This window comes from Sus scrofa, chromosome 8 (genome assembly GCF_000003025.6).
Source record: "Sus scrofa isolate TJ Tabasco breed Duroc chromosome 8, Sscrofa11.1, whole genome shotgun sequence".
In the NCBI taxonomy this organism is placed as follows: Eukaryota; Metazoa; Chordata; class Mammalia; order Artiodactyla; family Suidae; genus Sus; species Sus scrofa.
The window spans coordinates 4,859,516-4,885,407 of NC_010450.4; the positions used below are offsets into that span (position 1 = coordinate 4,859,516).

Here is a 25,892-nt window from a genome sequence, read left to right on the forward strand (position 1 = left end):
TGCATCAGAATCGTTTGGGGAGGTTTAAAAATAGCAATGCCAGGGCCTCTACTTCATACCAATCAGACTGAATCTCTATGCATGAGGCCCCGGGCACTGGCAGCTCACAGGGCTGTCAGGAGGGCTCACTGAGGCTCTGTCCACTCGAGTGGGTGTCAGTTATGACTACTATGTCGTCACCTGGAACCTTACAAAATCCAGACTAAGTCAGAATCTCTGGGCTGGGGACCCATCTCAGACCCAAGCATCAGCACTTCTTTGTTTTCTTTTGGAAGTTCCCAAGCCAGGGGGCTGAGTGGAGCTGCAGCTGCCGGCCTACACCACAGCCACAGCAACGCTGGATCCGAGCCACACCTGCAACCTACACTGCAGCTTGCAGCAATGCTGGATCCTTAACCCACTGAGCGAGGCCAAGGATTGAACCCACATCCTCACAGAGACTACGCTGGCTCCTTAACCCAATGAGCCACGACAGGAACGCCATCATGTGTACTTTTTAAAGCTCCTTAGATGACTTCAGTGTGCAGCCAGGATTGGGAAGCAGGGCTCCGTGCTGGGGCAACATGATGCTGGCCAGCATCTCCGCTAATAGAATGGCTAGATGGACAGATGGACAGATAAATGACTGCTGGACGGACGGATGGATGGATGGATTTACTGCTTTTCCCAGGCCTCCCCCTCCCCTTCTACAACACGCAGGGGTTCAGTTAATGATCCCAACAGCACGTCAAGCTTCCGGCATCCAAACCTCTAGTTTGAATATCACGTCCCCAGCCCCACGCCCCCCAACACCGCCGCCCCCTCCAGCATTACCAGCGCGTGCAAATCCTGCGAATCACGCAATAGCCCTTCGGCAGCAATCATTCTTTCTGTCAGAGTCATCGCGAGCTGTCGGGCTTTGGAGCTGGAACACTTAAATTGGTCCACCAGAAAGTGCTGGATGCTTTCCATCTGTTGCCAGAAAGCTTCCATCTGTGAAATGAGAATGAGAAGCAAGAGGTGGGATGGGGGCAGGGGGAGAAAACTTATTTAAGAAGAAAGCTACAGAGCTGAAAGGTCCAGGCTTGAGAATGACTCTTCCCCTCTTAGCACAAACTGGGATTCTAAACAACGCTACGGCTCCCAGCAAGTTATCTTGGCAATAATCACATTTTCGTGCCAGGGTAGGTGCTGGTCGGATTCAAGGTAGCTGTTTGGCAAACACCAACAGGGAAGGAAAGAACAGTGAGCTCACTCAGCTTCAACAGCTGAAAGACTCTGATACATGCCGCAGTGGCAGCCCAAAGGGGCGCGTGAAATTCAACTGTGTGCTCCTGGAGGCTTCTAGACCTTTCAAAAGGATTAACCACATCCCGGAAATAAAAGCACAAATGGCCATTTAAATATTAACTATTGTCCTAAAAGTACAAAAAGAACAATATAGCAGAGACAACATGACCATAAAAACATTTTGCTTTAAAATTGTTTTCTTGGAGTTCCCGTTGAGGCTCAGAGGTAATGAGCCTTACTAGTATCCATGAGGATGCGGGTTCAATCCCTGGTCTTGCTCAGTGGGTTAAGGATCCAGCGTTGCCGTGAGCTGTGGTGTGGATCGCAGATGTGGGTTGGATCCTGCATTGCCATGGCTGTGGTATAGGCTGGCAGCTGTAGCTCCAATTGGACCCCGAACCTGGGAACCTCCGTGTGCCGCAGGTGCAGCCCTAAAAAGACAAAAAAAAAAAAAGTTTTCTTTCCCCTTCCCCCATCTTATCTGGAGCAGAGTAGGGAATCACCGAGTGGTTTATTTAGGAGGTTGGGGGCTGAATTTTTGTCACTGCATCCTCTCAGAGCTCGGAAAACAACAATGCCAAGAGTCACAACAACTTTTCTTTATGGCATACAGGCTACATGCCAGGCTCTGTGCTTCACACATTTTATTTCTGGATAAAATATGTCTTGGAAGGACAAGGAACAGGCTCAGAAAAGTCACTTGTCAAGGGTCACAGAGGTAAGCAGAGGCAGAGGCAGATCTGATTCAATTCCCTCAACTCCCATAGCTGTGATCTTCTCCAGCCTGGCTCCGCCTTGCAGATGCTGAAATGGGTATTTCCTGCTGGGCAGGATGTAGGAGGGGTCAGGGATTAGTGGTACCTGGAGCCCATGTGGACCCTGTTGCCATAGCAACCTGGAAATCAGCCACTCCCACCATCACGTGGGCTGGGCACCCCCAGGAATTGGCATCTCTTTGAAAGTTTGTTCTCCCACCTCAGGGGCCTCATCGCAGCTCAGCAAACCCTCTGGCTGCCCCCGGGCAGCTTCCCCTCTCACCTTTACACCCGGATTTTGCCCCTCTCGCCCCATCAGAGGACCTCCTTTCCAACTGCTATCTGAGAACATGGACCACCATCTACGAATTCCCGCACATCCAGAAAGAGAGTTCTGGGTCTCTTCTCTTCCCAGGCAGCCAGCACGCCCACTCCGCTCTTCTGAAAAACTCGTGACTCCCTCGGCATCCGTGACATGACTTTCTCCTGGTTCCTCAACGTCCGTACCCTGCTCCTCGCCGCCACTCTCCCTGACGCCTGCGCCTTTAATGCTGGCGGGTCTGAGATTTGACACAGGCTCCTTTCTGGATGCACATACTCCTGGACCAGAGACACCTCCGTTATCGGAGGCTGCCGGTGCTTTAGGGAATCTTAGGAGAACTGTGAATCCCCTGCCTGAACTATGCAGCCATGGACTAAATGTTCCGGCTCTGGGGAGCCCGGGGACCACTGGAATCTGGGCTGAGCCCTCCCTTTGCCACCTCGTCCTAAGAGCATCCTGGCTCCCCGCGCCCTCTCCCTGAGCTTACAGGAGGTGCTCCGCCTTCTGGCATCTCCAACTCAAGATGTCAAGCGGGAGCCACCACCGCCCTCCCAATGTGTCCTCACTCCCGGGTCCTTATTTCGGCAGAGCAGACCCTCTACATCCTCTTCTTCTCACCAGCACCTCCTCATCCACCACCCTGTCAGCTCTCCCCTCGTTCGTACCCCTCCAGCCCCATTGCAGCTGCCTTCCCGGAAGTCCTACTGGACCACCCAGCAGCCGGGACCGTCCTTCTACAACAGACCGGGGTCAAGGCGCCCCCTGCTGTCTAGGTGGCTCCCATGTCCTTGGCATGAGATGAACACCCTCAGGGCAGACCTCTGGCTTTATCTTGTCCCGCCTGTTTCCCTGCCCTGGCTCACGTCTCTGCCCTCCCACTGGCCAGCATCCATCCCTACTTCTCCACCAAAGCCTCCCGACAGATCGGTCCTCTGCGAAGGCCTTCCTAACCCTGGGGTACGAGGAGCTCCTCTTGCCACTGTGCCTCCGTCTTCCCATGTTTTCATCTATCACAGCCTCTGTAACCCACAAAGTCCTCTCCTGCTCACCTGTAGTCCCACCCACCGGGCTGGCCTAAGCATCTCCCTGGAAGGGCCAGGTCTCAGTTCGTGTTGAATCTCCAGTGTCCAGCACAATGCCTGGGTGCCCGGGAAATAGTTATTTAATTCATACTATATGATGAGTGGGGAGTAGAACCCCAAAGCAAAACTTTTTTCTTTTCTTTTTTTTTTTTTTTTTGCTTTTGAGGGCCACACTTGTGGCATATGGAGGTTCCCAGGCTAGGGGTCGAATCAGAGCTATAGCTGCCGGGCTATGCAAGAGCCACAGCAATGCCAGATCCATGCTGCGTCTGCAACCTACACCACAGCTCACGGCCACGCCGGATCCTTAACCCACTGCTAGGGATCGAACCCACAACCTCATGGTTCCTAGTTGGAGTCATTGCCATGGCGCCACGACGGGAACTGCAAAAAAAAAAAGATTTTGCAGGAAACCATCCTCTCTGGAATTTAGGAGATGATTTTATGAGGGATGCCTGGCGTTTGGGAAGTTAGCGGCTAGACTCTGCTCTAACCCACAAGGCAGGGAAGGGCAATCTTTGCTTCGAATGATAAAAAGATCCATCTAAAATTTAAACAAGGAGAATTCATTAGAAGAAGAAGAAAAAAAAGACTCCCTCAGTAAATCTCGGCCTCTTAATGACAGCTTCTCTGTCGCTTTGCCTCACAAACAGGATCCCTGGCTCCAGGGCAGACTCGACAGGGAAGTGGGATATTCAACCAGCTCCTGGCACCGTCTCTTCAATCTCTCTTCAATCTCGTCCAACGAATGGTCCCGGAAACCATGCTTTTGACAAGGGACAGAAAACCTATCACCTACGTTAGCTATCAGCTGCTCAGAATATTCTCTCTCCTTCCTTTCCACGTCGGCCAGGGTGATATCCTCAGAGTCGCCAGCACCCAGGGCCTCTGTGTTCGACAGTCTGACCTGAAGGCTCTTTTCCAATTCCTCCAGATTCTGGGGAAAAAAAGAAAACGGAGAATCGAGAAAAAAAAAAATTGAACGTATCTTAAATTCTGGAAAAGAAATGTTTCTTATTTTTCACCATCTTATCATAAAATATTTCTTTTCTTCTTCTTCTTCTTCTTCTTTTTTTTTTTTTTGGCACCTCTGCAGCACGTGGAAGTTCCTGGGCCAGGGATAGAATCCACGCCACAGCAGCGACCCAAGCCCCTGCAGTGACAATGCCGGATCCTTAACCCACGGCACAAGAGAATTCCACAAAAATATTTCTTAACCATAATTAAATGCTCTGGGTGTTGTCCTATTGGAAGACTGATAATAAGAATCTATTTTTTTCTCATTGAACAGAGCCTTAGGAATAATGGATTACATACTTTTTCTATATTCTTCTCCCCCAGCCCCCAAAATAGTATCTTCCAACCTTTCCTTCTTCCTTTCTTTCTTCTTTCCTTCTTCCCTCCCTCTCTTCTGTCTTTTGGGGGCCGCACCTGCGGCATATGGAGGTTCCCAAGCTAGGGGTGGAGTCAGAGTTACAGCTGCCGGCCTACACCACAGCCACAGCAACACGGGATCCCGAGCTGCATCTTTGACCTACGCCACAGCTCACGGCAACACCGGACCCTTAACCCACTGAGCGACGCCAGGGATCGAACCTGTGTCCTCATGGATACTAGTCGGGTTTGTTACTGCTGAGCCACAACGGGAACTCCCTTCGGATCTTTATGAAGTCCAGGAAAACGTCATGCCATCTGGGTGCTGGGATGGAACGCTTCATCCCCATTCCTCGGTTGCCATGGGCAAGGATGACTCAGCACACCCCAGAGAGGACGTGCTTGTGCTTGACGGGGGGTTCAAAAGCAGGAAGTGAGCACCGCCCCCGCTTGCCCAGCCTCTTCCTCTTTGGGATGGACCGTGCAGGGAAGCCATGGCTCTGGTGTGGCTTCAGCTCAGAGGAAGCTGGGCATCCAGGCCTGAGGTGGCCCTGCTCTGCCAGTGACCAGCTAAGCTACTTAGCGCACCCCGGGGTTCAGTATCAGGAGGCCACGACTGCAGGGGCACCTAGGCCATGGCCTCCAAGCTGGCCCCTCTCATACGGAAGCTGACATTTCTGTATCTGCCTCCCCAGTGGTTTCTCTTCATTAGTTCAGAGCCTGGAAGGAAAGGGGGAACCCTATGAAGGGAGTCCCTCAAACCCCAACCTGGAGTAAGGGTGGCAGTTCTGTTTTCTCCAGATGTGTTTCCTGACGTGTAATCAGCCCTGATGGGGGTCCACGTTCCTTAGGAGAAAGGACATTGATTAAAAGCTGCCATTGACTCTCCAAGTGGAGGCCACCTGTGCCTCATTCTCACAGCATCTCTACAGGAGGGAAACGAGGGCCCTTCCCCACATGAGGAATCTGGTCCACGGGAAGCTGAGATACGTTGCCCAAAGCGTCCCAGGAGGAAGGGCTGTGCCAGGCCGCCCTTGATCCACTGACTCGGGAGCCCAGCTCTTGCAGCTGCTTGCACTGCGCTGCTTCTCGTCCAAGCAGCTGTCGTTTCTGGGCCCTTCTCATCCTCCTCTAGACGTTTCGAGGCTGTCGTGGACATTCCAGGAAAGGATGCAGTTAAAGCCCCTGCCCAGACCCACTGTCGTAGCAAGACGCCAGGTAAAAGGCAGAAGCGGGATTCGATCCAGGCCTGCGGACACAAGCGCTCTCATTCTTTCCATAGGACATGACATTGCTTCATTACTCGAGTCATCATGAGTGTCACCACTCTATCATTACTTTTGCCAAAGGAGAGTCCTTTCGACTCGTTGAGGTTCAATTTCTTCAGCTGTAAACAAAAGCAGTGATGGCCACTCACGGGGCTGCTCTGACGATGAAATAAAATAGTGGGTGGAAAGCACCGTGTCCCCTGCCTGAGGACGGTGACGCCCAGGGAGGCGGTGGTGCCGAGGGGGACGCCAATGATATGAAAGTGCAAATGCGCTGCCTTCTGCCCGGGATGTAGTGACGCGTGCTGCCCCACAGAATCCCGAGGGGTGAGGCAGTAACATCCCCGCCCCGCCCCCCAAATGTCACGGCAGTGGTGATAAGAACGATCCCTGGCGACTATCGCGGAAGGCCTGGCGGCCACGGCAGTGACGAGAAGGATGCCAACGACCTGACAGGGAAGGTGAAGGCCGTGGTGGCACCAGCGAGGATGATGAGGGTGACGGCGGAGGTGGCGACGGTCCCAGTAATGACGCTGATGCGGACGGTGGTGGGGACCGCGGTGGGGACGGCGGTCATGAGACCGACGGTGGCACTGAAGGCTGCGACGACAGAGATGGTGGTGGTGGGAACCAGGAGGGGACGAAGGTCATGACAACGGGATGGTACTAAGATGAGAGTAAGAAGGATGATCACCAGGACGGCCATACCAAGACGATGGCGGCAGAGATGGAGACGATGGTGACAAGGAGAGCAGAGGTGGGGACCGCGCCCGAAATAAAATGCTAATAAAAGCAACGATACTGACGATGATGGTGGCGGCGGCGGCGGTGCTGGGAATGACGGCAGCTGTCACACAACCAGAGTCTAACTGCGACTCCGCTGCGGGCTCCACCCACGTTTTTCTTCGCCTTCCTGGAATCCCGCAGGACCAGAATGAGCATCGCCCTGTACCGCGGACGTGCCTCGGATTCTGAGAGTTCGTGAAAGACAGAACCAGGATGCCAACCTCCACGGCTCTGACTCCGAGCCCTGACTCATTTTGCTGCACATAAGACAATATAAAGTTTGTATACAAGTCTAAAAAGCAAAGAATGTAAAGTAGCATCAAAAGTTATACCCAAGAGGAGTTCTCTTGTGGCGCAGTGGGTTAAGGATCCGGGGTTGTCACTCCAGTGTGGGTTTGATCCCTAGCCTGGGAACTTCCACATGCCTCGGATGCGGCCAACAAAAGTTATAAGTAATAAACAAATTATATATTTAAAAATATTCCAGGAGTTCCCATCGTGGCTCAGTGGCCAACAAATCCGACTAGAAACCATGAGGTTGTGGGTTCGATCCCTGGCCTCACTCAGTGGGTTAAGGATCCGGTGTTGCTGTGGCTGTGGTGTAGGCCGGCAGCTGCAGCTCCAATTAGCCTGGGAACCTCCACATGCCGTGGGTGCAGCCCTAGAAAAGGCAAAAAATAAATAAATAAACAAACAAATAAATAAATAAATAAAATGAAAACACTCCAAATTTTTACAGAAAACATCAACTGTGCTTCTATTTTAGTGACTATGACCAAACATTCTCTTTTTTCTACTTCCAATATTTTTATATAATGGTTATGTAAATAACCATTATATAATAGTTATATATAACGATTTATATATAACTAAATTTAAATAATAGTTTAAAAGTTATTTTAATAACTATAAAGTTATTTTTATATTTATACATATGCTTTTATATATCATTATATTGTGTTGAAAAGTACATATTGTTATAAACTATTTTTATACAAAAAATCAAAAACACTTTCCTAGAACATTATCTTTCATATATCATAATAACTATTTCATATATCGTAATGAACTATGGTTTGAAGACTTACATTGCGTTGTTTTGAAAGAATCTTCTGGTATAATTCATCATCAGACTTCTTTTTAGGAAGAAGGTCAAGGAGGCACATTTTTAAAATCTGAATAAACATCTATGGCCAGAAAAGAAAACAACCCAGAACAACGATTTAAACAATGGTGTCTTCCTCCCTCCTTTTTTCTCTCTCTCTCCAGACACACACACACACACACACACACACACACACACACCCACACACACCCACACCCACCCACATACAGTTTGTGCTAAGACCTCAGATTAAGAATCATGACAATGGCTTATCATGGATTGGATTTTTGTGAAGCTTCTAGAGAAATGCTTCATTTCTTCTTCACTCATTTATTCAGCATGTATTTATGAGGCGCCCACCCTACGGAAGGCCCGTCCACGCTCCATGTCCCTGAGTCAAGAAACAGACCAGGCAAAGGGAGGGTTGCTTCCTTATGAGAAGAATCAAAGGGAAGGTTCTATGGGACCAGGGAGTGTGAGGTCATTCATTCCAGCCCCTTTCAATGAATGAGCACGTGCTCCAGACCAAGAAGCGTCCCCCGACGGGTGAGGACACCCCTGCACGTCCAAGGGTGCCACCTCCACAATTCGTTTAATCCTTCGCCTGTTGTAGGACATCTGGGCGTTTCCAGTTCAGGGCCGTTATGAATAACGCTGATAGGAACATTCACATACAAGTTGCTGAGTGAACCTAAGTTTCTCTGGGATGAATGCCCAACAGTGCGATTGCTGGGTCGTCTAGTAGTTGCCTGTCCCGTTTTATGAGAAACCACCTAACTGTTTTCCATGGTGGCATTTGTATTCCCATCAGCCACAAAAAAAGTGATAGTTTCATCACATCCTCACCAGCATTCGGTGGTATTGTTATTTTTATTTTACTTGTCCTGATAGATGTATAGTCATACCTCATTGTGGTTTCACTTTGCATTTCCGTAATGGTTTAAGGACATTAAACATCTTTTTACATGCTTTTGGTGTGTGTTTACTTGCCAACTGTATAATCCTTTTGGTGAAATACTGTTTCACCTTTTGCCCATTTTCCAGTTGGATTGTTTATTTATTTCTATTGAGGTTTGAGAGTTTCTTCTGTATTCCAGGCACCAGTTCTCAGAATGTGGTTTGCAAAACATGGCCTCGGGCTTTTTATCCTGTTAACACGTTGTGTTTTTTTTGCAGATCAGAAGTTTTTTATTTTAATGAGTTTCAACATATTAGTTTTCTCCTTCACGGCCACACTTTTGATGTTAAATCTAAGAACTCTTCCCCTGGATGCTAAAGATTTTCCCTTTTTTTCCTAAAAGATTTATAGTTTTATATTGTATATTTAAGTACCTGGTCCATTTTGAGTTAATTTTTGTGTGAGGTATGAGGCTTAGCTTGAGGTTCCTTTTGGCTTTTGCTATGGATGCCCAACCGCACGATTTATGGAAAAGCTCATTCCTCCACCGAACTACATTGGCACCTGTGCCAAAGGTCACTTAGACATATTTACCTATTAAGGAGCTTTTATTTTCTCTTTGCGGAATTATCGACATAACCCGCTTTGTTCTTTCTCGAGATTGCTTTAGATGACGAGTTGCTCCTAAACCGGGTCCATAGATATTTGCACCTGCAATTTCCTCTTGTTGCATTGATCCTTTTATCATGAGGCAATTTTCCTCTCTTTGTCTTTTTTTAGGGTCTTTATTTTAAAGTCTATTTTTTTCGGATCTAAGTCTAGCTCTACCAGCTTTCTTTTGCATAGGCCATCCTTTTCCATCACTTCACTTTCAGTCTATTTCAGATATGGGTACTTGTGCACATATATCTTCAATGAGTCTCTCTCTCTCTCTCTCTCTCTCTCTCTCTCTCTCTCTCTTTTTTTTTTTTGTCTTTTTAGGGCTGTATCCATGGCATATGGAAGTTCCCAGGCTAGGGGTCCAATCAGAGCTGCTGCAGCCAGCCTACACCCCAGCCACAGCAACGTGGGATCAGAGCCGCATCTGCGACCCACACCACAGCTCACGGCAATGCCGGATCCTTAACCCACTGAGCGAGGCCAGGGATCAAACCCGCAACCTCATGGATACTAGTCAGGTTCATTAGCCTTGGACCATGACAGGAACTCCTGGATACATTTCTACTGAGCTGTCTGGGCTCTGGGCTCTGAGAAGATGCAGACTTTGTATTCAGACAAACCTCTGCCATTTCCCAGCTGTGTGATCTTGGGCAACTGACTTGACCTCTCTGACCCTCAGGTTCCTCATCAGTGAAACATCAGTAAGGTTTCAGTGAGATCAGACATTTAAAGTGTTTAGCAGATTATCTGTCCTTAATAGATGATGCTGGAATCCTGTGAGGATGCTGATCACACAGCCCACAGAGACCTTTCAAAGCGGACAACTAACTTCCAGGTAATTCCATGGAGTAAGAGCTGGAAGTGTATTTTCACACCTTTCCTCAAGTGGCCCAGAGAGGGGAAGTCTTTTACCCAAAGACACACAGCTCTTGGGTGTCAGAGGGTGGACCAGAAGCCCAGCTTGCGACTCCTAATCTGACACTCTCAGAACATCCCTGGGTTCCAGCTTAAGTGTCTCCCCCCAGGGAAGCCCCACCATCCCTCCAAACCCACACCCCCTCCAGGCCTCTTTGACATGCTCCCATGGTGCTCCGTCACTTGCTTTGTCACGCGTTCTGCCTCTGGCATTTTGTGCTCTCCGTGGAGTGCCATCTCTCCCCTGGACAGTAGGCTCCATAAAGGCACGGCCTGTCCCCAGGACTTTGCCCAGCGGGGAGCAAAGGCTGCCCACAGATAAGACAGGCAGATGAGTGACGGAACACTCTCCATGAGGGCAGCCTACTTCCCTGGGGGCATTCGCTGGCTGCTCCGGAGGCCAGGCCCACCAGGACCTCAGCATTCACCAGCCGGATGGTGCTCTGAGCACAGAAACAATCACCTTCAGGGAGCAGAGGCTTTGAACGATTCCGCAGGGCCACCTGCCCCCATGCAGGACCAGATGTGGCCGCGTGCAAGCAGGCTGCCACTGCAGGTGGGCTGGTGTCTCGGGCACCTGGGCCTCCTCCACAGGGCGGGCTCTGTGGCACTGTGGGAGCAGTTTCTGTTTCTGGAATCCTAGGAGGATTTACGGTTTGAAACACCAGCACCCAGTTAGGAGGTCCATTCTGCTCCCACACAGCAAAATTTCTTTCTGCTGCCTCCTCAATTTAATATGCTTTTATTTCTCTGGTTTATAACGATGCACCTGTGGGCACCTGTCTATGTCCGTCCTTCTGTCATTCTCTCTATCTACCCGCCCCCCCCCCCCAAGCAGGCTTTCTCTCTCCTCCCCTCTCTCTGTAGGTCTCATCTCTCCTCACTCAGTAATTCAGAAGATGTGTCTCAGGGAGAAATCATTCTTTTTTTTTTTTGCTTTTGCTTTTCTTAGGGCCACACCCACAGCATATGGAGGTTCCCAGGCTAGGGGTCAAATCAGCGCTACAGCTGCCGGCCTACACCACAGCCACCGCAACACCAGATCCGAGCCACATCTGTGACCTACACCACAGCTCACAGCAACGCCGGATCCTTAACCCACTGAGCGAGGCCAGGGATCGAACCTGTCTCCTCCTGGTTCCTAGTCAGGTTTGTTACTGCTGAGTCATGACGGCAACTCCAATAATTCCTCCTTTTAACCCCAGTGGCCTTGCTGCCTGGCTAACCCCACCGGCTTTTGTGGCTACAGTGGGAATTATCCCTCTGACCTCCTGTGGCTTCGATCCAGTGTTGATTGACTCAGCGACCCGGCATGTGCATCGGGCAGAGACTGATCCTGTTTCCTGTGCCCAAGGTTCTGCTTTCTCCTGCATCCACTCAGAGAACGTGCGCCCATGAAAAGGTGCTAAACTTCCCACCTTAGCCTCAACTTAGAGCTTTATGACTTAGGGCCAGTCCCCTCTCTGTGCCTCAGCTTCCCCATCTGTAAAGTGGACCTAATAATGGCACTGACCTTGCTGGGTTGTATGAGGTTTAAAATAACCACACGTGCAACAGCTCCAGCCCCTAACACATAGTAAGCACGCAAAAAAGTGAGTGCTTCAAGTTCCCACTGTGGCACAGTGGGTTAAGAATCCAACTGCAGGGGCTTGGGTTGCCGCAGAGGTGCAGGTGAGACCCCCAGCCTCACGCTATGGGTTAAGGGATCCAGTGTTGCCACAGCTGTGGCCAAGTTGAGCATCTGTGGCTCAGATTCAATTCCTGGCCTGGGAACTTCCATATGCCTCGGGTACGGCCGTTAAAAACAAAAAAATGAGTGCTCACTGATAACATGATCATTAATATCATTCCTCTGAAAATCCTGTTTTCTTTTGCCTCTGCCTCCAGCAGGAGCTGTGCCCAGAGAACAGGTACACGGCTTTCCTTTTTTTGCATATGGAAGTTCCTGGGCCAGAGATGGAATCCTAGCCGCAGTGCAGCAACGCCAGCCGGATCCTTTAACCCACTGTGCTGGGCCTGGGATTGAGTCTCCGCAGCCATCTGAGCCGCTGCAGCTGGATTCTTAACTCACTGTCACGGCAGGAACTCTGGTACCCAGCTTTCTGCTTAACCCCCATGGCTCTGGGTAACATAAAGCCTACCTCCTGTCTGCGGGTGGATGCCCGACTCTGCTCTCCCTTCCCCCTCGTGGCGGCGGCTCCACGGTCACCCCTTTCCCGAGGGTGTCCTTGCACTCAGGGAGCTCGGACCTCTCCACCTACCACGTGCTTCTCCTGTCTCAGCGCCTCGTCCAGACGCAGCAGGTCTTTCAGGTGAAGGTTGAGGATGCACAGGTCCAGGTCCACGCTGAAAAGGCCAAAGCGAAACAGAAGAGACTTTCAGAGTCTCTGACATGCGGGTGTGGCTACCGAGTCACCAATACATCCCTGCTCAGGACCAGCCACAGCGCATCCTGATTCCAGATTTTAAACCCTGCAGCGTGCAGGGACGGCTCACAGTCACCCAGGGTGCATAAGGAGGCATCCCAGGAGTTATCTGAAACCCACTTAAAAAAAAAAAAAAAGAAAAAAAAAAAAAGGAGTTCCTGGCCTTGCTGAGAGCTGTGGTGTAGGTCGCACATGCAGCTCAGATCCCATGTTGCTATGGCTGTGGCTGCGGATGGCACTGGCAGCTCCGATTTGACCCCTAGCCTGGGAACTTCCGTGTGCCTCAAGTGTAGCCCTAAAAAGCAAAAGAAAAAAAAAAAAAGAAAAGCAACCCACTTGTGACCAGAAGGGAACAGCTGCCCAAGACATCAAAGGCAGAGCAGAGGAAGAGATGGCAGTTGAGACACAGGAAGAACAACCCTCCCTGCCCCGCGGCGTTCTCATGTCTGGTGCGCATGGCATCGGTCCTCTCTGCCGTCACGGGCACATTCTCAAGCCCATTTTACAGATGAGGAAACTGACTCAGGAACTCAGGGGCCAGAGAAATCAAGTCGCAGTTGCATGATCACTGCAGGTAAGCAGCAGGGTGTAAAGAAAGGCCCATGACTTTTTTTTCCTACACAGGCAAATGCATTTTATTATTATTATTATTAATTTTTTTTTAGGGCCACACCCACAGCATATGGAAATTCCCAGGCTGGGGATCGAATCAGAGCTGTAGCTGCCAGGCCTACACCACAGCTCATGGCAGCACCAGCTCCTTAACACGCTGAGTGAGGCTAGGGATCGAACCCACATCCTCACGGGTACTAGTCAGATTTGTTTCCCCTGCGCCACAACGGGAAGTCTGCAAATGCACTTTATTTTTGCTGTTTTTGCTTTTGTTTTTTGCTTTTTTAGGGCCTCACTTGCAGCATATGGAGGTTCCCAGGCTAGAGGTCCAATTGAGCTAAGCCGCCGGTCTACACCACAGCCACAGCCACATCAGATCCAAGTTGCCTCTTCGACCTACATATACCACAGCTCACAGCAATGCCAGATCCTCAACCCACTGAGCAAGGCCAGGGATCGAACCCACAACCTCGTGGTTCCTAGTCAGATTAGGGAACTCTTGCAGATACACTTTAAATGGCTACACTCTTACCTGAACTGTTAGAAGTCTTTTACGCCCCAAAACTCAGAAACATCCCTTCCCAGCCAGGGGGTGAGCCAAGGAGACTCCTGGGGTCATCTTCAGGGGTAGCACCAAGCCCAGGGTTCTGAGCCCACTTTTTCCGCAGGCCTGAGCCAGGCATCTCTGGTTCATCTCACCCAGGGCCCCTTGGATGCAGGTGAATTTAGAGCCGAGAGAGGCTTACACACAAACTTGCCAACTAGTTTCTTAAGCACCTACTGTGTGCTGAGCCCTGCTCTGGGCTGGGTAGTGTGACAATCTAGAGCATGAGCTGTGTGATAAGGTGGCAGGGTCACACCCACCTTCATCATTCACCTGCTGTGTGACCTTGGGCAAGTCACTCAGCCTCTCTGTGTTTCATTTTATTTTTTTACAAAATGAAGACAATATTAGCATCTACTTTATAACTTGAACAACCTATGGCTGTTAAGAGGAATTAATTCATTGACTGATCAATATTTATTCATCACTGCATTTGTCCCAGGCTCCTACTGGGCAGTAGAGCACAGATGTGAACAAGACAGACCAGGTCCTTATGCTCATGAGATAATTAATCCCTGCAAAGTACTTACCACTTGGCCCTGTACACAGAAGGCGCTTAACCACAGCTAGCTCTATTCACAATAGCCAAGACATGGAAACAATCTAGGTGTCCATCAACAGAGGAATGGATAAAGAAGATGTGGTACATATACGCAGTGGAATATTACTCAGCCATAAAAAAGAATGAATTAATGCCATTTGCAGTAACGTGGATGCAACTAGAGAGTCTCATACTGAGTGAAGTAAGTCAGAAAGAGAAAGACAAACACCATATGCTATCACTTACAGGTGGGATCTAAAATATGGCACAAATGAACCTATCTACAAAACAGAAACAGACTCACAGGCATCTATGTGTACAGACTTGTGGTTGCTGAGGGGAAGGGGGTAGGGAGTGGGATGGATGAGGAGTTCGGGGTTAGTAGGTGCAAACTATTACATTTAGAATGGATAGACAACAAAGCCCTACTGCAGAGCACAGAGAGTTACATTCAATCTCTTGGCACAGATCATGATGAAAAAATAATATAAAAAAAGAATGTGTGTGTGTGTATACACATATATATGACAGAGTCACTTTGCTGTATAGCAGAAATTGGCACAACATTGTCAATCAACTATACTTCAATTAAAAAAAACAAAACTGGGAGTTCCCATTGTGGCTCAGCGGAAACATATCTGACCAGCATCCATGAGGATGCAGGTTCGATCCCCGGACTTGCTCAGTGGGTAAAGGATCCAGTATTGACCTGAGTTGTGATGTAGGTGGCAGATGCGGCTCGGATCCCATGGTTGCTGTGGCTGTGGCGTAGGCCGGCAGCTACAGCTCCGATTAGACCCCTAGCCTGGGAACCTCCATATGCTGTGGGTGTGGCCCTAAAAACACAAAAGACAAAAAAAAAAAAAACAAAAAAAAACCAAACCCAAAAACCTAAACTAAAACTGGTGCTAGCTTCTGCGAGCACCCTAACCTAACCCTAACCCTAACCTAACCCTAACCTAACCCTAACCCTAACGGAAATGATTAAAGGAGCGCCACTCTGTCTGTCCTTGGGCTCAGGCCTGGCTCCCTGACCCCCGCTGGCCACCACCACACATTCAGCTCCACCTCTGACACGGGGTCACTGTGTGTTCACGGCTGAGGCCTCCGTTCCCTCCAGGGACAAAGACACAGCCCATTGGCCTGCATCCTCCATCCCGCCCCCTCCTTACCTCTCACAGGTCAGGGCCTCGGGGAAGCTCCTCACCCCCAGGAAGGTGCGGCCGAGGATTCTGTCATCGCTGGCGGCCGAGGGGACGCTGGACGAGGAGCTGCAGTCGTCCTTCTCGGCCTGGCTCAGGCTCCCCAGGCTGCTGCAAGGGGACGCCTCCACCGGCTGGTTCGGCAAGACCGCCTGCTTTAGGGTCTCGTGCAGAGACGGGTTGGAGGAGCCGTCGGCCAGAGGCTGGGGGGCAGGAGAGGCAGCGCAGTCTCAGTCCACGTGACCATCACGAGTGGGTCGTGTGTTCCCCCAATTCCACCTGTGACAACGTGACAGTGGCTCCCAGGAGGGCCAGGCTGGGGCCGGCTGGGGAGGGTGTGAGTGGACACCATAGAGCTTCTGCTCCAGGGCCGTGGCCACAGCTCTTGTCACCTCACTTGACCCGGAGGCCAGCCCCTCTGCACCAGGCTGCCACGCCCCCAGCTACCAGCCTGGGTCTGGTTCCCCCAGGGCCCACCTGCACCTGCGCTCAGCTGCCAGCTCTGACCTCCACAGCAGCCCATCTGCCCTGCCCACCTCTCTGGCTGCTGGTCTCAGGCCCTGGGCCTGCTCCACCCACTAACGTGCCCTGGGAGAGGCTCGAACCCCCTTATCAAGGAACTCAAGCCCCACGCGCTGCCATGACCACGTGAGGTCACAGCCAGAGGGCACAGCCAGTGGGCTCAGTAAGTGTCAGCTGCCCGGGTCCAGCCTCTCCTGCTGCTCCCAGAGCTACGTGTCCGGTTAACACGGAGCTGGGGCCCACTCCAAATCCCCGCTGTCATTTCATGCTTCTGGGCCTTTCCCGACTATGGGGTCCCCGCCCGAAACACCCCTCACTCCTTGTCTGCTGGGCTGAGGCGTCCTTCTCCTGCACACAGACCCTGACTCTTTCTTCCCTGGTACCCGGGCCCAGCCCCCGCCGTGCCCATGGGTCCCTGGTCATTTCTGTCCTGCATGTCATCACATGCCATCCTGCAATGTCGGCCCAGGCTGGGAGGGCTCCAGGGTGGGGACAGTGTCCTCCTGAGCAGCGGATAATCTCCAATGCCCACCACAGAGCCCGTCTGGCACGGGCACTGAGGGTAATTAAAGGCCCCTTCCCCCCTCCCCCGAGTGAAGGAAGTGGTTCCCAAGGTGTGTTCCAGGGAGCAGTTCCACGAACTTCAAGCAGTTACCGCTCCCTCTAAGGGTTCCGCAGAAAAATTAGTTTGGGGAGGTCTGTGTGAACACGGCAGAGTCGATTTCTCTGGTGCAGGAATTCTCCGAGTTGGGTTTGAGTCTGCCCTCTTCACCTCCAGGAAAGAGGCAGCACCTCCCTCAACTTACTTGACCAGGAAACTCCGCCACGGAGCATCTCCTGGCTCCTTGCAGCATCAAGGACTATGCCGCTCTCTGCAAAACTCCTGGCCACCGGGGTGACCTCCGGGCTCCAGGGTATAGGACCTGAGGGGGTGACTCTGGCCCTGCCACCTGCTGCAGTGTGAGTTCGGGCAGGTGATGAGCCTTTCTGAGCCTCAGTTCCCTTTTGCATCAAATGGAGGTAACATTGCTATTTACCTTACAGGAACGTTGTTGCAAGGAATCCTGAAATGCCTAATGCCTGACAAATACTTAGCACGGTGCCAGTCCCACAGGAAGGGGTCAGTGCCAGCTGCTGCCCTTAGTGCTGGAGTGTGGGAATGAGCACTCAGGTCAGCAACTGTGTCAGCATCGATGTGTGCATTAGGGTTAAAAGGGCAAGCCAGATGCCACCCTACGGTGCTGTCACCCGGTGCCCCTGGGGATATCCCGCTATACGTGGGCAATCCCTGTATGACATAAACAACACTGTCATAAAATGGATCAACCCTAAAGTCAGGCTCCATTCCAAAGCCACGAAGTTACATCCCTATTAACATGGCTTTGCCATAAAACCCCCAAAGAGGACCTCAAATGGCACATTGCACCCCCCTTTCCTACTCCCACCTCTAGCACATTACTAGACAATTGCATTTCTAAGACAGAGCTCAGGACGCTTACCCGGAACTTCTGATTGATGGGGTAGACGACTTTTGCCTTCAGTGCAAACGCTGTGATGTTGCTGTTGAAAGGCGGCCTGCATTCCTGGGAAGGAAGAAGAACAAATGGCATGGGGAGGGGCTTTCTGTAAAATGAAGGACAAAAAAACCAAATGCCATGTCCCATCTGTAACAGTGGCCTCCGGAAGGGACCATAATAGTACATTTAGACCCAAGTTAGTGCTCACTTTCTAGAAGGATGGGTGGATGGATGGAAGGACGGATGGACGGATGGACGGAAGGATGGATGGATGGATGGAAGGATGGATGGACGGATGGACGGAAGGACGGATGGACAGATGGACGGATGGAAGGATGGATGGATGGAAGGATGGATGGATGGACGGAAGGACGGATGGACGGATGGGCGGAAGGACGGATGGACGGATGGAAGGATGGATGGATGGATGGATGGACGGATGGACGGATGGACAGATGGACGGATGGAAGGATGGATGGATGGAAGGATGGATGGATGGATGGATGGATGGATGGATGGATGGAAGGATGGATGGACGGATGGACGGATGGACGGATGGACGGATGGACGGATGGAAGGATGGACGGATGGAAGGATGGATGGATGGATGGATGGATGGATGGATGGATGGAAGGATGGATGGACGGATGGACGGATGGACGGAAGGATGGATGGATGGATGGAAGGATGGATGGATGGAAGGATGGACGGATGGACGGAAGGATGGAAGGATGGATGGATAGATGAACAAATGAATGGACAGATGGATGGGAAGGTGGATGATGGATGAATAGACAGGTGTATGGATAAATGGATGGATGGACACATGGACAAATAGATGGATGGATGGAGGGCCGGGTGTATTACTGCATAGACAGATGGACAGCTGGGTGGGCAGGTGGATGAGTAGATGACGAGATGCTGTAGGTATGGATGGATGTACAGATGGGTGCATGGATGAACGGATAGATGCTAAATAGCACATTCTGCATTTAGTTCCAAGTCTTCAGTTTTGGAAAAAACAGGGATTTAAATAACATGTCAACACCAAAAGTTTTCCTAACAATTATGAACCACCTTTTGGTGGAAAAAGAAAATACAGAATAATTTTAGCACTGCCAGGTTGACAAACACATGTGACAATATTCACGCAAGACTTGCCATCAGACCCTGAATTGAACGGAAGTGGTTGAACTGTCTTTTTGCTTTTCTGAGCCTTGGTCTTCCCAGGTAGTAAGCAGGAAGCGAACCTGCCCCCGAGGACGGCATGAAGAAAGCCCCCAGCAGAGTTGCTGGAACGGAGCAGAAGTTAGGCGATGGACGGCAATTAAGTCACAGTAGTGAGACGCCACCATCAGAGCCTGCTCAGGAGCCACCCACCCCACCACGGCTGGACGGATGGGTGCACAGGCTGCTCCACAGCCCCACTCTCTGTATTGCTCCCCTGCTGGGGCCGCCACTGCACCTGGCAGAGTTGTGCTGAATAAGTGCTTGGACACAACCAGCAAGCGGATGAAGTTGAGCAGGAAGATGGGCTGGGAGCCTGGCACCCCAGACCTGGGGGAAGCTCCACTCAGCCGCTCTGAACAGGCTGGCAGGTGAAACCTGCACCCACCTCGATGCCAACTAAATCTTTTTTTTTTTTTTGTCTTTTTTAGGGCTGCACCAGCGGCATATGGAGGTTCCCAGGCTAGGGGTCCAATCGGAGCTGTAGCTGCTGGCCTACACCACAGCCACAGCAATGTGTGATCTGATTCATGTCTGCGACCTACACCACAGCTCACGGCAGAGGTGGATCCCTGACCCACTGAGCGAGGCCAGGGATCGAACCTGCATCCTCATGGATGCTAGTCAGATTTGTTTCTGCTGAGCCATGATGGGAACTTGTCAACTAAATCTTAAAGAAAGAGCTTCATAACAAACGATGGATTTCCAATTGCTGAGTTCTCCTTGGAATTACAACCCTACCACAGCGAATGCCATAGAATTCACTGCTTTCTGTGTGGAAACAGCATCTGCCAGCGCCTGCGACTTTACATCGGTCCCAGGGCGGGTTTCCCATGATGCCCTTCTGCACGGGGCAAGGTGGGGACACTATGGGGCAGGGGCTCCAGTTCCTGTCATTTCTCTCTACCTTCTGACGCCAAAACAGACTTAGATGACAAGCACAGGGGAAGAGCACCGACCTGTGCTACCTTCCTTAAACCTCCAAGGACTCTGCTGCTTCCCAGATGGCAGTGATGGCACAGAGAGGTTGAGCTGCGTGCCTAAAGTCACACAGCTATTAAATGCCAGAATCAGAAATTGAACTCGGATTCCCTGGCTCCAGGGTCCATCCTCTTCAGCTGACACCATCCTGTCCCCTTCAACACGACACGAATAAGGAGAAGAGTAAGAGCCAGGCAATGACTAGAGAAATGGAGTTTGGTGGAGAAGGCCTGGGCCCAGAGATAGTCCTGAAGCACTTGCCACTCCCACACTCCACCTGCCACGTCCAATCAACCACAAATCCCACCAACCTAACCTCCCAGATGTCTCTCAAATCCACAGCTTGGGCCGAGCTGCTATCACAGTCACCCTAAAGGGCGCCAAAGCTGCCAAAGTGGCTCCCCTCCCGTGTATTGAGGGCCTGTTTTCTGCTGCCACTTGATGCATGTTTGCTCATTTAATTATCACATGACAGTCAGCTTGGTTGGTGCCATAGGGATCGTGCCCATTTTACGGAAAGGCAAGGCAAGGCCCAGAGGTAAACGCCTTCCAATCCATTCTTCACGTGGCCATTGAGTGACCACATATAACTCGCATTGCTCCCTGGCTTAAAACCCTCCCTGGCTCTCCTTGGGTCCAAGGGAGCAGAGCCTGGCCTGTCCCCAGCCCCACAGCGGGTCCCTCTCTCACTAGGATCTTTGCAGGAGGATGGGCGCCGAAGCAGAGCAGGAAGAAAGACAGAAGAGGCTGACTCCAGAGCTGGTGGCATGGCCTGGAGGGCCCAGCACTCAGTGAAAACGGTGGCAGGGGGCAATTTCAGTCAAAAGTGATTAAGGAGTTCCCGTCGTGGTGCCACAGAAACGAATCCAACTAGGATCCATGAGGTGTGGGTTCGATCCCTGGTCTCACTCAGTGGGTTAAGGATCCTGTGTTAAGGAGCCATGGTGTAGGTCACAGACGAGGCTCAGATCTGGCGTGGCTGTGCCTGTGGCGTGGGCCGGCAGCTGTAGCTCTGATTCAACCCCTAGCCTGGGAACCTCCATATGCTGTGGGTGTCACCCTAAAAAGCAAAATAGATAAATAAATAAATATAAAATAAAAGTGATTAAGAATTTCAAGAGAGCAGAGTCCAGAAATGAGTTGGGGGTGTGTGAATGGGCACAGGGTCTGTGGGACCCCATGAGGTGCACACCTAGGAAGCCGGTCCTGGCTGATGGTCTGGTGGAGACGTACTTTTTCAAGAAACGATGCAAAAGCAAAAAGGGCACCATATGCATTTTTAAACTTCTTCCGGGGATGTGAAGGGCAGAAGGACGTATGTGGAAAATGAGAAGAAGGTTTGGTTTCTGCTTTCCAGGAGTTCATCTTCAAAGGGGGGGGCCAGTAAACATTCACTTCAGGTGGAAAAACCTAAGAAAAGGATGGAGATGCCAGGATCCACCTGAGATGTAGAGAACGGAACCTGGGAACCGAGAGCCTGGTTGTTTTTGGTTTTTCACAGCTCTTTTTATTCAGTTCAGATCTCCTCCAAATTCCCTTGTTTTTTTTTTTTTTTTTTTTTTTTTTTTTTGATCTTTTTAGCTGCCCCCACGGCATATGGATGTTCTCAGGCCAGGGACGGAATCTGAGCCCCAGCTGTGGCAACACCAGGGATGGAACCCACTGCACCGGCCTGGGATCGAACCTGCGCCTCCAGAGACAACCCCAGATCCTTAACTTGCTGTACCACAGTGAGAACTCCAGAAGTCCTCCAAATTCTGATCCTTTCCCCAACCGTGGCCGCACAATTATTCAGAAAATTGGTTGGCGTGCATATTTACAATGTCAAACGTCTCCATCCGAAGCAATGCCATTATTCAGAAAACCAGTTACGACATAAATTGTAGGAAAAGCAAAGCCATTTCACGCACCAAGAAAAGGTCCCTTTCAGCAAAGGCACAAATGCACCCAGAGGGGAGCCCTCCCCCCTCCCCCCTGCAAAGCCAAAGGACAGGACGAGGCCAGGCAGCAGCAAGCCTCGGAGGCTTCTGGAATGCTCGGTTTGCTTTCGGTCGACGTGAGCTATTTATCAAAACAGAGTTCACGGAAGGAGCGGCGTGGACCCCAAATGCCTTGGTCCTCTGTGCCTTGGAGGGTGTCAGAGCTACGGTGCCACTCGTCCTGGTAAAATCAGTCCTGCCCACCATCCCTGGCAAGCTCGGCCTGCAGCAGGCCGGGCCATTTTGGCAAGCTGGCCACCGGAACGGGCAGATCTTTAACTTAGCTCTTGGCAATTATTAGCTTGATCATGGGCATAAGTGAGGCCCAGCTGAATAGTGAACAGGTTAAACATTTCCAGGTAGAAATGGATTCGCCTTCCCGGGGGGCGGGGGGCGGGGGTCGGGAAGGGGTAGAGAGACTTGGATCCCGACCCTGACTGAGCGCTCATTCCTTGGTGGGAATGGTCAGAGGGCTGATTCGTGAGTGGCCCCTTGGCCATCACTGCCGTCATCTCGAAGCCGAGAACCCTGAGGCTCAGAGAGGTTATATCTCTTGTCCGGCACCACACAGCAAACAGGTGGCAGAGCTGGGCCTGGGTTCCAGGATTCTGGATCCTAAAGCCAGGGTTGCTTTCATGACATGTGTGCGAGGATTTCAAAAAAAAAAAAAAAAGGTTTACTGATGAAATTCATGCAGTTGAACCATGTAAATGGTACCATTTAATAATTTTCAGTATAGTCACAGATACGTGCAGCCATTACCACATTCAATTTTAGAACAGTTTTATCACCTCATTAGGAAACCTGGACCAGAGTTCCCATCGTGGCGCAGCGGAAATGAATCCAACTACCATGCTTGAGGATGAGCGTTTGATCCCTGGCCTCACTCAGTGGGTTGGGGATCAGGCGTTGCTGTGGCTGTCATGTAGGCTGGCAGCTGCAGCTCCAATTAGACCCCTAGTCTGAGAACCTCCATAAAAAGAAAAAAAAAAAGGGGAAAGAGAAAGACAGAGAGGTGGACCTACAGTGAGAAGCACAGATACAAACACACACACACAGAGACAAGCTCCTAGAACAGAGAGGCTGGGATCCTAAGCTAGAGACACACAGCATAGACAAGGAAGGGCCCACTCAGCTGCGGAAGGCCCTGCTCCTGGGACAGCCAGGCCTCTCTCTCCCTCCAACTCCCGTGTCAGCCCTGGAGGGACAGCGATCCCTCCCTGGAGTCCTGCCCCGCATGGGGAAGGGAAGCCCTGTCTCTAGAATCCCAGGGAAGTACGGACAGGGTGTGACTCTCGAAAACTGAATTTTCAGGAGTTCCCATCGTGGCTCAGTGGTTAACAAACCTGACTAGGAACCACGAGGTTGTGAGTTCGATCCCTGGCCTCGCTCCGTGGGTTAAGGATCTGGCATTGTCCAGCTGTGGTGTAGGTGGCAGATGCGGCTCAACTACTGCATTGCTGTTCTGATTGGACCCCTAGCCTGGGAACCTCCATGTGCCATGGGTGCGGCCCTAAAAAACAAAAAAGAAAGAAAGAAAGAGCGAAATGTTACAGTCAAGAAAAAGAAAGGAACCAATTAAAAAAAAAGAAAGAAAACTGAATTTTCAGCGTAATCAGAGCTTCCCTTGTTGATTCCAAACGTGCTGAAGACAATTGTTTTAAAACACCTGGCTTCCCTTCCGATAAGTGGAGGCTGCAGAACATGACCAAGTGACAGAAGCTGTGGGGTCCAGGGAAGCAGCTTCCAGGGCAGAGGCTAAACACCTGGGGCCCAAGTCTCAGCCATGTGCCTCAAACAGTGACCTAGCTCCCTATGCCTCAGTTTCCTCATCTGGAAAACGGGCATATGAACAAAGGCTGTGTCACGGGTGCTGAGCGGATTGCGGGAGATAATCCGCAGGCGGTTCTTATGGCTCAGAAGTGACACGTGTGAAAATGCCTGGGATTCAGCAGGTGCTAAATAAGAAACTCAGTCCAATCATTCCCCTTTCCCAGCATCTCTCCCCCTCTCTCTCTGTCTGTCTCCCCCCCCACCAGATATCTCTATTCAACTCATCTTTGGGCAGTTGAGGCTGAATGGCACCTGTCATCTGTGGTGCTTTATAGGGACCAGGAAGTGACCAGAAACAACACGTCTTTGGAAGAAACGCCCTCTCTGTCCACGAAGCTCCTGCAGGAAGGGATGCCCTGTGGGCAGCTCAGGCTGGTCAGAGGGGGGAGGGGACAAAGGGAAGGTGTGGCAGCCACCCTTGAACACCTAGGTCAGATAACGCCACTCCTGGATGTGTATCGAATACTAACTTAAAGGAAATGAAGCGGGGGGGGGAAAGAGGGGGGTGGATGGGGGGTTTAGGGTTAATAGATACAAACTATTGCCTTTGGAATGGATTAGCAATGAGATCCTGCTGGGTAGCGCTGGGAACTATGTCTAGTCCCTTATGATGGAGCATGAGAATGTGTGAAAATAGAATGCGTACATGTGTGTGTAACTGGGTCACCATGCTGGACAGTAGGAAAAAAAATTATATTGGGGAAATAACAATTTAAAAAAAATTAATTTCTTATATGAAATCATTTCCTACTTTAAGTACCTACAAGTATTACTGTTTTCTGAACTGATAAATCCTGGACTCCACAAATAAATAAACACCTTCCAGCTTCATTAAAAAAAAAAAAGAGAGAGAGAGAAAGAAAGCAAAAGGAAAACAAACAAGGAATCACAATTTCACAGAAGCCTTATTCAGAACAAAACAACCCACACTGAGGCAGATCCCCCCGCGGCGGGCGATTAAAAGGGAGGAGGGAGGCACGAGGGCGACAATGACACAGGTAAGTGGCCCTGTAACCAAGAGAGACACCAATGGGGCGTGTTCGTGACCCCCCCCCCCCCCCCGGCAAGCTCTCTAGTGCCCCTTTCATGGTGGGCAGGGGTGTAGACACTTCTCACTCACGGGCTGTGACCTTAATCCCTGTGCATTTCATCGTAGGTAAATGATGCCTCAGAAAGAAGCCTGCGGGACGTGCGATCTGTCAGGGGCTCGTCTGGATGACACCCCAGTGGGCAGAGGACACCCAGTACCGGCCTCCACCAACCACCCCCACACCCAGCTTACGTCCAGGGCCGCCTCGTCCTTGGAAGTCTGTGCTTCTCTCTTCCTCCTCCTGGGTGGGGAGCCGGCTTCTGGCGGGGTCTGCACGTTAGACTCCAAATTCTGGAGCAGACTCTGAGTATCGTCTTTCTAAAATCCAAAGGGGGTGGGGGGTGGGGTGAGAACTCAGCCTGGTACCCCTGCGACCACAGCCATCTACTCCCCACCCCCAGGAGTCACCTCTGCTCATCTCCGCCCCCTGCTGGCCGTCGGTGCTCAGTGCTCTGCTCCCAGGCCTGCCTTCAAGGCGGTCCAAGTGTCACCTTCCTGACAAGCCCCCCAAGGCCCCATCCCAATGTGTCCTCAAGACCTGGAAGCAATACTTGGATTAAAGCTCATTCCACTGTTCTTCCAGGTTGGTGGCCTTCCCCTGGCCTGTGAGTCCCTTGGGTGGGGCTGCGGTGGTGGTGGTGGGGGTAACAGCTTAAGATGGAGAATGACATATAAATATTAATATTCCTATGATTTCCTATAATGTCACCGGATGATTTTTTTTTTTTTTGTCTTTTGTTGTTGTTGTTGCTATTTCTTGGGCCGCTCCCGCGGCATATGGAGGTTCCCAGGCTAGGGGTTGAATCGGAGCTGTAGCCACCGGCCTACGCCAGAGCCACAGCAACGTGGGATCCGAGCCGCGTCTGCAACCTACACCACAGCTCACGGCAACGCCAGATCGTTAACCCACTGAGCAAGGGCAGG

General features: G+C 51.0%; 1 protein-coding gene across 5 annotated transcripts in view; it reads right to left on the reverse strand.

Annotated features, from left to right (window-relative positions):
* Window positions 1-25,892, reverse strand: part of EVC (EvC ciliary complex subunit 1) — an 82,615-nt gene that overhangs the window by 50,894 nt on the left and 5,829 nt on the right. For 4 of the 5 annotated variants that reach the window (XM_021100989.1, XM_021100988.1, XM_021100991.1 and 1 more), the window contains exons 2-8: window positions 25,161-25,286; window positions 17,841-17,924; window positions 15,790-16,022; window positions 12,696-12,780; window positions 7,945-8,043; window positions 4,228-4,365; window positions 814-972 (exon numbers count right to left, since the gene is read on the reverse strand). In XM_021100989.1, the coding sequence (XP_020956648.1) occupies window positions 814-972; window positions 4,228-4,365; window positions 7,945-8,043; window positions 12,696-12,780; window positions 15,790-16,022; window positions 17,841-17,924; window positions 25,161-25,286 (924 nt within the window). The remainder of the gene's footprint in view (window positions 1-813; window positions 973-4,227; window positions 4,366-7,944; window positions 8,044-12,695; window positions 12,781-15,789; window positions 16,023-17,840; window positions 17,925-25,160; window positions 25,287-25,892) is intronic. The other variant, XM_021100990.1, reaches the window with a different exon arrangement.